The following is a 12,436-nucleotide window of genomic DNA, read 5'->3' on the forward strand; positions in this document are numbered from 1 at the left end:
GCTTTTTGTCCATTGTCCGGTTTTCACTCTGGGCACATTCTCGTCCAGCCATGTGTTCGGAGACATACCTGTCAAACTTAGCATTCTGGCACTGCATTCCAAGCACATGCCTCTCCTTACATGGCTCCAGGCATATGTATGAGGTACAGTGAACAAAGTTGGTTATTGGTTCACAGATGAAAAGAAAAGAAAAGAAAACAGAAAAGAAAATGGAAAAGAAAAAATATGTGCTTGCTCTGAATATTGTTGGCAAATGATACTGGTACGTGCTTATAAGGGTTATGTGACCAAATGAGTGACTTCCAGCAGAGAGAGAGGACTGTTTACTGTGATTTACTTGTTTTGTAAGTTGCATGCGCCTAGACTAACATTAAGTAAGGTGACACACATCAATACAGACCTTGGATGAACACTGGGATAATTTGATAGATGCCCAGAGAACTGGTGCTGGGGAAGAAAAATCATATGAACACATGGCATGTGTCACCAGCAGAAAGTTCCACCAAAGAAAACCTTTTAGTGCAGACAAGTTCAAAATGTGAAAACTGATTTATGATATTTTAGAGTTGTAGTACAATAATGTTAGCCTATGGTCTGCTGGATGCATTTCCTCACAGTGTTTTTTTTCCTTCTAATCTGCAGCTGCTTCTTCCCCTGTTCTCCCTTGAAAGTCTCCAGATATTCCACCTTCACCCACTCCTGCCAGCCAAAGCCTCTCCCCTTCCTGTATATTATTAGAAGCTACTCCTTGCCTAAGTGAGATGCCAAATAGGGAACGAGATTAAAGTACCATTCCTAGCTGGAGAATTGTGGCTAAAAATGGAAGGGTTTTAGTTTCTTAGGTTTTTTAGTTTCTTACTTCTATTAATGACAACTTTGTATAATGCCTAAGACAATGGGAACCAATCAGCTTAAGGCTTTTAGACACAACTATGACATAGCTATTAGATAATACTAATTTACGCTACTTTGGCAGTGTGTAAAGGGTGCTTTAAGTAAACAATGTAAAGATTCTAGTAAGTGAAAACCAGGTCTGAGACTAGCAGCTTAAAGTACTAGAGCTGAGGATCAGGGTGTATTTGGACTGGGCCCTGGGAAAAAGGCATTGTGCTCCTTTGCCCTTACTCACTTCTGAAATGATGGTCTAACCCCCAGGCCCAACTGAGATCACTGACAGAGCTCCCCAAAGACTAGAATTTCACCTAACACCTCTCTGAGGTGGGAAAAGGAGGTTGCAGGTGAGAAGCAGTAATAAAGGAGCAGGAACCTCAAAGGCAAAGGTTGGCAAAGACCACAAAAAAGGACATAGGGTCTAGCTAAAGAGATGGAAAAGAAATTATAAAAGGACACGGCAGGGAAAGCTGGGGATAAAAAGAGAGAAACAGAAATAAAACAGAGTAAAGAGGATAAAAGTGAAAAGTCACACAGCTTAAGTGTAAATAACATATATTTTAAATATGTTCTGAATGCATTGTGGAGGAATACAAACTGGCCCAAAATAGATGGAGATTTATGTATGGCCATGTGCAAATTTGAATTTGTTTATGACCCTTGGTATTGAAATGGTTGTGCACCTCCTCAGTTTTCTGCTAAGTGCAAGTGAGATGACATGGGCTGCCCATTTAGGTTTAGTAATGAAGTTCATTAAATTGCTGAGAAGTCAAAATACTAATTAATATCTTTTAATGATTTTATTTTGACTACAAATCAGCCACTGTTAGTGTGACTTTTTTTTTCCAGACAGTTTAGCTTGAGAAGACTTCGGAAAGAGGGCACACTATAAACAAAAGCAAAACAAAACAAAAAACAAAATAAAAGAGAAGTGCTAAAAGGAAAACAGATTGTTTGAAACTATGTAACCTCTTCATCCAGTGAGGTACTTTGTTTTCCCTAAACACTATCCTTTTAGGCTGAACGTTTTATGATCATACAAAATAAGAAACCACTCTGAGGTTAACAGACTCTCTCATCTTCCTCAACATTATCCCAAGTTTAAAAAATGTACAAGCACAGCTCTGCAAAACCAAAAAATAGATTTATTGTTATTGGAATTAGGGCAGTGGTTCAGCACTTGGCATCATCACTGTTTACAGCAGTAATGCTCCCGGAAGACAGGAAGCTCTAAAAATCATTCTACCATTATTTTTCTCCTGTTGATGCTTTCTGATTGAGAGTTCTTCAACCCAGACCAAATTTAAGTAACCCAGCAGAATGTTTGTGAGCTGGCAAAGATAGAAGGAGTCATGCTCAGTCCCACAGACCACATGATGTTTTCAATTCAAATATCCTCACTGAACTGAATCATATACTTCCTTACACAATCAGCAATTCATACAAAAACGTCTCCACTGAATATATAACTGTGCATTCTAGTCAGTTTTGATCGTACAGTATTATAAATCTTCTTCCCTCCCCCTACAACTAAGTTTCTACTGAAGACTTGAACCAAGAAAGTAACTTTGTCTAAAGGTCTCATGTTATTAATTAATCCATATTTGTGTACCCTTTTTGCACTGACAGATCAATGCTATTTGATTTGTGAGATCATAAATCTGTTAAATGTGGAGAGTCTGCATGCCAAAATTGGTTGGGATTACTCAGTTTACAGAAAAATATTACTACATTTAACAGCCCTAACAAATAGAGGCACATACTCTAGCGAAAAACACCTGTGCCACTCTCTTTTAAGGTGAAATTCAATTCACTTTGCTCATATAAAGCGTAAATGAGACTTTATGCAGATGAAGTGTGATGATACTGGAAGGCAAACTCTATCCTTCTACCCAAATTCAAACCCAAGGTATGAATCTTTAGCACAGCCCCCTTCTGTGAGTACAACCCATCTGGCCAATGTAGCAACCAGCTTTACCATGTGGGCGTTGTAGCAACTAACTTCGCCATTTGAAGCAAAGTATTAAAACCCTCAATCTATTTAATCCAGGGGTGGGCAAAATGCGGCCCGTGAGGCAGATGTGGCCCGCTAGGGCATTCTATCCGGCCCATGGGGCTCCTACAAGATTTAGAAAGTTAATAGTTATCTGGCCCTGGCTGCCGGTCATGCGGCTCCGGATGGCTTGCCAAAACTCAGTAAGTGGTCTTCTGCCCAAAATAATTGCCCACCCCTGATTTAATCATACACACTGTCTTCCATACCACCACAGCCCACTAGGAATAGAAAAGCCGCACTGTGTGGACTGTTCTAAACACAGCTCTTCTCACATAGCCCTATTAGAGTATACATTAATACGGAGGTTTGGGTACCAACCTTGTAAACTAGGAAGAATTTTACCCTTGGATGACTTGGTGACTAAGAATGATATAACACAGACAAACCCAGAAGTCCCTTTATTAATTTATAGAACAGGGACAGCACAGGCAAATTTTCTCCACACAGTTCATCTGGGCCTGATTAAGACCATCTTCATACCCTACTACTAAGTCTCTGAATTAAAGGTTTATCAGTCTGTCCATCTGTTTCCTTGCTTACCTATTACAATAACATGAATACTATAATGTTTATTTTTAGGTTGCATTGATTGCAACTTTTCTTTTTCAAATTCCCTGCTGTTACATTTCTTCAATTTCAGTTTCATTAATTCTAATGCAAGGAAATCGGTATATGAGGTTAGCTTCGTAAAGTAACTTTCTATGTCTAGAGACCCCTTACCCCAGAGTATATTCAAACATTAGAAATACAATACTAATCTATTCTTATATGAAAACCCTGATTAACAGGATCAGAGGCAGACCCGACTGTAGTCAATAGGATTCTTTCCATGGAATTAAATGAGCTTGGATCAGGAGCCCAACTAACTGCTTGAGACAGTTTTTGCTGCTTTTTAGATTCAGCTGAATATCAATGCACTCTGTGTGATGCATACTGATATCATTTTAAATAAGGTTAAGGCAAATTTTAACAAAATGCCTTCAAATACTAAGTTATGCAATATGAGACAGAGTCTGCCATCAGAAGGTTAGTTAAAATAATTGAATTTGGTATCTGTCCCCATAACGTTCTATGTGTAAACCTTCCCATAATGTGAATTTCAGCTTAAATTGATATTTCTTCCATAAATTTATAACTGAAAGACTCCTGGAGGCAGATATTTCTGATCATATTTTGCAATATCCTTTAAGTGTCCTCCTACAGGCTTTGTAAAGTTGAATAACATTTGCATAATTATTCACTTGATCCTCATCTTGCTGCTGCTGCTGGAATTTTTTATTTCAGTTCTATTCCTTCACAAAATGCAACTTAAAAAAGACTGTGCAATAACTCCAGTTATACCTCTGAACTCCTGCAAAAGGTTTAAATGCAAGATTGACAGTGTCAGGAGTTGAAAAGAAGATGTTTCTGCACCAGTTACAACTATATTAACCTATTAATAATGATTTTCATCAAGAAAACTTTTTTAAAGGTTACATTCTACAAAGCTGATAGATATTTAGATTAGTGATTCCAAGAGCCAAATATATGGTGCCCATCATATCACAATGCTTTCCTTTTTCAAAATAAGCATTCATTTTTTTCTTTTTATCAAGACTACTCTGGTTTTAACTTTTTATATCCATTTTATTTTATTACAGTAACCTACCCACATTTAGAGAAATGGATATTTTGCATTGGTAAGAAACTTTTATTGAACAGAAATGGAAAAAATTATGAATGAAAGGAAAATTGTGGAGAAAAATATAAGGAAAATTGTTGCCAGTAAGCCAGGCAGAGGAGTGTAGGGTGTCTGTAGGCTTAAAATACATTTTTCTTTGAGAAATGACTTTGTAAGGCCTGCAAGCCAGACAGGCAGGTTTTCCCAGTAGCATTCTCAACCTAGGGTGAGGAATAGTAATCCTGGACTTCAGCCAATTCCAATGTAAATCTGTTTTGTACTGGAAAGCAAGCCAAATCACCTTTATACAACATCTTGCTGTTTCTGGAGACCTGTGATATTCTCAGTTCCCTTTCTTGGTATCAAGAAAATTGCTTTTTCATACTGGACTACATGCCTGGCAACAGCAAAACCAGGCCAATTCCTTTCTAATAAACACAACTGAGTATTACCATTAGTTACCTGATTAACTCCTATCTAGTATGTTGTACAAGTTTATCCTTCAACATACACAAAGGACCAGACCTTCAAATGGTGTAACTCCATCAAAGTCAATGAAAAATAATCAATTGTATAGATGAAGATCTGGCCCACAATCTCAATTAAGGACACTAGAAATAAAAGCTAGAGTTTCCCATATTGATACGTAATAGCTTGCATTCTTTTTAAAACACGGCTGAGGAAAAATTAAGGGTAATTATCAAAATTAACAAGAGCTATTCTTTTCTATCCTCTAAAATATTTGACCTGCCAACAATTCTGATAGCTTTTCAATGATGATGATTATAGCTCAAATGATAACTGACACATAGTTAGAGAAAGTGAGGCATGAACTTGAACTGCTCCTATTTAAAGCCCTTCCTATACCACAATAATGATTTCAAATCACTCAAGGTACACAGACAGTATCCACAATTACCATAACTGATGTGAACTTTCAATCACTGTTCATATAGTATTGGCATCACATTATCACTAGTGACAGCTGAATTTATTCAAAATCAAATATTTTACAGCAGAGTTTCATTTACTTTTCCTATTCCAGAGAATCAAAAGAACCAATGCCCTTTGATGAAGCTTATTCTTATTCTTTAGTCTTTATGCAAACTCAACAGAAAAGAACATCAGAAACCATGAAGCCAAATGCAAATAACCCACACCTTTAGAAAACAGTTCAGTGTTACATGAATAAACAAAAGCATGTATTAGTCATTCACTCAAAATATGAATAGCCAATGGCCCTTTTGAGATTAAACCTCCAAGACTAAATAGCAGCATACAAATCCCCACGTCATTTTATAATTTAAATGATCAAGATATAGAATTAGAAGTTTTATAATGATTATTGTATTTAGTGTGTGTGTGTGTGTGTGTGTATAAACAATCAACATTTTTGGCCTCTTGAATGGTTTTAATGAAGTAAACGGCAACAAAAATCCTCTCTACGAGATTTTTCTTTTGAACAGCTAGTGTTCTCTCTCAGCTATCAAATTTTGACCTTGAAGAGCACACAGACCACAGTTATGATTTCTAATTTCCCTAGCATGGCCAGGAACCAAACTGCAGGTCTATTTTTGTTAGCTTCTCAACCACTTTTGCCAACTATTCATCTGAATCTTCAAAATGTTTTCTAAACACTCATCTCTGAATCATAATGCAAATTCCCTTTACCGAAATGGTGGAGCCTTTAATATATCATATTAACATGTTTAATGGCTTATACTTTTAGACATCACAGCATCTCAAATGTTTTTGGTAAATGGATATAATTTTCTCTACATCACCCTATTATTATCCTTCATTAAAAGAACAAAGCTATGTTTCCAGATGCAGGTTTTTCTACCAAGTGCGTTCTGAAGATAACCCAAACAACAAGGTTTAAAGGATGTCTCTTTCTGTACATTAATTAGGCCAATGATTTTCAACCTATTTAGATTCAAGGCATTCCTTGGAAAATGTCAGTTCCTAGTTTTTGCTCTTTTTTGACTATGGGAAGAAAACAGAGACATTTCTGTTACAAAGAACTGAGAAAGACTACAACAGGTCAGAATGTTTTTAACACTATAGATTCCTATTTGAAATCTCGGAGTCTATCCTGTGACTCATGTTTGCACACCTAACAGTACTAATGCTTCAGAGCACCCCACAGCACTCTGGAAAGGATCTCACGACATCCAGCGTGCCATGTCACCCTGGTTGAGAATCACTGCATTAGGTTAAGAAAGCTACAGGCCTGGGTGTATCTTTTATATGTAAAACACATTTGCTTCTCATGTTTACAGCTTATCTGTAAATCTGTTCTAGGGGAATAGCTTTCTAAAACTGTACATAAACTTTGCATTTCACAAACCATGTTTTTATGTCTAGAAAATGCAGCTTCATTTATAAAGCCAATAAAGTCTGCTGTCTATAATCAGTGTAACTTCCTCAGTCATAAGCCTGATCCTACTCCCAGTGTAATGAATGACTTTGCAGGGAGCAAGAATGAGACAACTATGCAATCCTCCTGAAGTATGCTCATAACTCCATTCATGTTTATGGGAGTTATGCATATACAAACACATCAAGAGGACACTAAAGCACTAAAAGAGAACAGAGAAGGAAATCAGGGTGGGGAAGATACAATTAGCTGAAAAGAGCTCTGTCTGGTTCCAAAGAGGCAACAGTGCTCAATATATTAAGCAAATATAAATGGTGGGAATGCAGTGGATATTGCCAGTTTTGATTTGTAAATTTTACAGTTTTGAAGGGACCCTAATCAGCAATCCTCTGTTCTGATTTTACTAAGATATGAACTAAGTAGAAGAAAAATGTATTTGTAAGCTTTGTATGACAGCATACTGGCAGTACCTTACTTTTTGGCTCTTCAGCTTAAAACAAAAAAAGCCATGTTACTGAAATTAATTTGCTTCTCTGCTATGCACTTCATCCAGCAACCCATATTTATGCAGATTTTGCTTGCATGAACCACTCACATGTTTAAGGAGAGCATTATAAAATGAGTTCTTAAGATTACCTTGCAATACAGACAGAAACAAGATTGTTTAAAGTATGCATTTTCTAGGATTATGAGTCTGATCTAACATACATTACAGCTGATAGAAGTCTTTCAACTGATTGCACTAGGTTTTGGATCAGGCCTGTATCATTTGTTCATTCCATGACAAGTGAATTAGGCACGTTAATTTCTGGTAACACAGATTTCTGGTAACATTTTGGATAGACTAATATTCTGCATCTTTTAAAAAACGTGTATTCTGCATATAACAAGGATATGTTTTTTTAAATTTACTTGTGATTAAAAGTTAAGAGCGAAATAAAGTGGTCTAGATCTTCTGCTGGCAAACCCTATTCAGTTCTATTGGCTCATAAATAGCTTCTACCTACCATTTTTAAGTGCCCTCCACTGGTGCACTAAACACACGCCTACAGATGCTTTTCTATGTTTATGTTAGAAAAGACTGGGTCAAAGAAATGTGCCTTGCACTCTGAGTGGACAGGGATCAACTTTGTGATGATTCATAGTTCCTGTGGGTGCTCATCCCAGTCAAGAGCTGACTCCCCAGAAAAGCACTTTCTCCTGTAAAGTTGAGTTTGGCCCTTATAGAAGAAATTTCTGTTGGACCAGAGGAGCCAAATTATCACCCACAGTCTTGGAGAATAAAGATGCACTGATTTTTGTCAGCTAAAGATGTGCCTTACTACCTCTTGTTTCACATATGTATAAATTAAACTAAAAAAGGGGTTCCATTCTGCTTCTGAGATGACATAGATATTCCTCAAGGTAGAATCTAGCTCATTGTTTTTGGATAGTTTTTTAAATGAGAATAGGAAATAGAAGTCATACCGAGGAGTGGCTCTGGTAAAACAATAAAAATATATGATGAACTTGTATACCATAGCAGTCAGCACAAGCCAGATCTTGCAGGATTCCCTAGCACAGAAGTGGGACATATTTTGTATTCAAATTGTACCTAAGTAATTGGAATTTAGTTCAAATAGTAAACACAGTCAAAATATAGCTGTGAGCAAAACCTACCTCTTCCACTTCTGCCCACAAATCTGAGGTCGTTGAACCTGGCGACTTGGTTTTTCATGGCAGCTGTAGCATTTCTGAGCTCTGCAGAGTAGTTTTCATCATTTCCAGCCATTACTGTGACCAGTGTTCCATCAGGGACATCTCCTAAAGCCACCACCTGAAAAGAGTAAATAAAAATCCTCAGTTTTCCTATGTGAAATGTATTTTAAATCTGCTTAGAGTCAGTAAATGATCTGACAAAAAAGCAAAAATTAACAAATTATATAGACTAAAAGGCTACTTGGAGTAAATAGGATGCGCTCCTAAGTGAGTTTGCAGAGCTGGGTACAAATATTTTTAGCTAAATATGTCTGGAACACTGACTACAGATGTATGCATGTACAATATGCAGAAACATATTCTGAAATAGAGAACTTCAAATTACCAATAAATCAACGATAGGGCCTTGTTTGGCTGCCATTTGCACTGATGGAATTCCTTCTGCCCTATGCCGAAGTAAATACAAATGATTGTAAAAGTAATATGAAGCCCACTATCTTTTAGACATAAAGGGCCTGATTCCCCATCATGTTCATTTAGTCTTATGCTATATAATTCCATTCACTTTTGTGCACCTGGACCACCGTAAAACTAAAGCACTGATGTGGAAAAGGAGGCCTCAAATATATATTTAATCCATGTTCACTTAACTGCTTCATTTTTACTTTAGGAGCAAATTGATGAAACTCAAACCCTCTTAAAACTTTGTGTCAAAATTGTAACATGCACTAATAAAACCTGAAACAGTCAATTTGAAAGTTGAATTTCTGTCATGAATGCTTCCGCTGTCAATCCGCTCTCTCAATCTCTACAAATATCGAACTAATATTAAGAATGTATCACTTGCTGTGCACTTGACATAAGGTGCATAATATTTAGGTTTGTAACCCTAACTTTTCTGGTTGGTGTCACAATTTTCATGTGGTTTAAACCTCCTGGTATATAGCATTGCCTTAACTTTCTATGCAGGATGTAATTCTGATTTAATATAAACCAGTTTTAAGCTGGTATAATTCAACTAATTTATCTGGCACTTCTCTTTATTTATTCTGATAAAAGAAAGAGGTGATTCGGTTTTCTGTTGTATTTATTTAGATTCTGTCACTGTTGCTAAGATTCTCCTCCCCTCCCCCCCTCCCCCCGCCCCACAACTCCCCAGTTCTGTGGCTGATGTGGTGACCTCTAAATTACTTTAAAAAATGTAGCTAGTTTTAGCTTCCTCTTTTACATATTTAAGAGGAAGCAGTCCTGCATCATGTCTTCTGAGGCACTGCTTGATTTTTTCCCTTCCTCTTAGCATTTTCTAATTTATTTCCACGCAGTTAAAATGTCTCAAACTTTTTGTATTTCTTCTACCTTCACACAGATCTTTCTAAATCAGATTTGCTACTCTTTTACTTACTTCATTATACTTATTTATTAGTCATAATAATTCCCTATAACATCATTTCAAGAGACTCCCTTTTCAGGTGTTTCAATTCTTCCTTTATGTAAGAAGTTATATTCCCTGCTGCAATGCTCTTCCATTTGTTTTTTAGTGCTTGGTAACCCTTATTTTCACTTCCACATACAATAATGTCAAAATTCCCTCATTATACATATATTTCTACTTCCTCTTCCACAACCCTCTTCAGTGGCCCATACTTTTGTCTTTTGTTCTCCTCTGAACAAAGTTAATATGCTTTCATGGCCTCTTCTGTAATCAGCACTTGGTATTCCAAATTTTCCTATACGGGATAGGCTCATTCTTTTTCCATTTCATAGATACATATAATGTTTCAATAGAAAAGCACTCTTTCTGTACTCTCTCTCTCTCTCTCTCTCTGTCTCCATCTCTCTCTCTCTCGTTGTATGAAATGGAAGGGAGAACAACTATGGAAACATCCTTTGACATAAGCATTTGTGTGTGTTTAACAAACTATACCCGCATGTATTAAATGGAGAAAAGCCTTCAAAATACAGGGAAAGTGCTGTCCTATTAAAAACAATATATATTTTAAAATCCATTGTATTCTAATACCTCAAAGACAACATCAAATATAAGGAATTTGAAGAAAACCCCCAAAAGTATAAAAACTTGCAGAGTCAAAAAAGAAACTGGAATGAACAGTCATAAACGAGAGGCACTGAAATACAAACATTTACATTATAAAACAGACTAAACAGATAAGTAGGGACTTGCTGACTGGAGCTATCTAGTACTTTGTTTTACAGTTCAGCTCTTCAAAAAATACATCTTCAGCAAATTGGACAGAATATCAGCATATGTATTCTACAGCACATCTGACTCTCCCAGTCTCGATCTATCAACTAAATGAAATTGGATTTAGATTATTTCCTTATCCTATATTGGACAATTAATCCATACTGCAATTTACTATTCAATTGCACCAATAATCATGCTTTCTTTTAAAATTCCTTTCATTTTTCCCCTCTTGATTATTATGTAATTCTTATTCCAAGTCTTCAATTTAATGAAGTATTTTTGGAGGCGAGACAGATGGTCAGAATTTTTTTTCTGTGTTCATTTAATTTTTTTAAATTACTACAGTAGATGTTAGCAGGTACTCTAAAAATCCCAATTCTGCATTGTCATTTAAGTACAGGATCTTGGCCATACACAAATGATTTGAACTGAACCGTGTGCAGCTAGATATTATTTCTTACTCTGTTTTTGCGAGCTAAAGATTGGTCCTCTTTAGAATGATCTGATTTTTTTCTCAAAGAACATACTGGGGGAAATATATGGTGCCCAAACATTGTTATGACTGATTTTATGATCAGTAAAATATTTCAGGTCTCAGTACCCAGGAGTAGCTATGGTTTTTGTTGGGGAGGGAGGGACTAAGAGGTTAGAAAACAGGTGGCTTCGCAGACGACACTTTCAGAAGTTCATCAGGAAATGCTGTTGTCTTTTTTTGTTTCTATTTGGATAATTTCATGCGGGGAAATGAAAGATCTTGCCAGCACCGAGCATTCGAAACCCCTGCCTTGTTGGCAAAGGTGCAAAGGGCTGGTAACGTAAGGTCTACAGCGTTCATTCGTTACCGAACAGAAGAGGAACTCACGCTTCCCCGACAAAGCCGCCCTATAACGACCCCCCGCCCCAGAAAGGCTTTTGTTTCCACCTGGCGGCTGGGGCATGATGCGAGAGGGACTCTTTCCTTCTGCACCTTGCGCTGCTGAGCTCTCGACTCCAGTTTTGTCTGGGCAACCACCTTGCGGAGGCACTAGGTGGTTCTAGCCTGCGTTTGGAAGGGCTGTGATGGGACTCCGCAGCGGACTACCCCCATTCGCCTTCCCCATACAGGATAAAATCTCTTCCCCCCCCCCCGCGTGCCTCGGTCACTTGAAAGCGAACAGCTGGCACGCTCCGAGGGCCATCCGCAATCCAGAGGTGCGGCGCACAGCTGGCACACTCCTAGGGCAATCAGCAATGCAGAGGTGCGGAGGGGAAGCCAGATGTGCGCTTGGAATGGGGTGAATCTCCCTGACCTCTCTGTTTCTGCCTCATCCCCCCTCCAGCACTGTCCTCGCAGATCAAACCCTCCGACACCAGGCACAATCCTAAAGCCGGCCAGCCGGATTCAGGTCTCTGATTTCCCCGGACCAGGCAGCTGCAAGAGGTAACAGAGGGATTCAAACGTGCCCGCTCCAGCTGCTGAAGGGAACCACTTAAACAAGGCCGCTCAGAGTGAGCTGCGACAGCTCAGGGGAAGGGGAAACACATGTTGTCCTTGCTAGAAATATA

General features: G+C 37.9%; 1 protein-coding gene across 2 annotated transcripts in view; it reads right to left on the reverse strand.

Annotated features, from left to right (window-relative positions):
• Positions 1–12,436, reverse strand: part of RUNX1 (RUNX family transcription factor 1) — a 231,683-nt gene that overhangs the window by 81,947 nt on the left and 137,300 nt on the right. For both annotated transcript variants that reach the window (XM_019476441.2, XM_006278424.4), the window contains exon 4: positions 8,647–8,803. In XM_019476441.2, coding sequence (XP_019331986.1) covers positions 8,647–8,803 — 157 coding nt within the window. The remainder of the gene's footprint in view (positions 1–8,646; positions 8,804–12,436) is intronic.

This window comes from Alligator mississippiensis, chromosome 1 (genome assembly GCF_030867095.1).
Source record: "Alligator mississippiensis isolate rAllMis1 chromosome 1, rAllMis1, whole genome shotgun sequence".
In the NCBI taxonomy this organism is placed as follows: domain Eukaryota; kingdom Metazoa; phylum Chordata; order Crocodylia; family Alligatoridae; genus Alligator; species Alligator mississippiensis.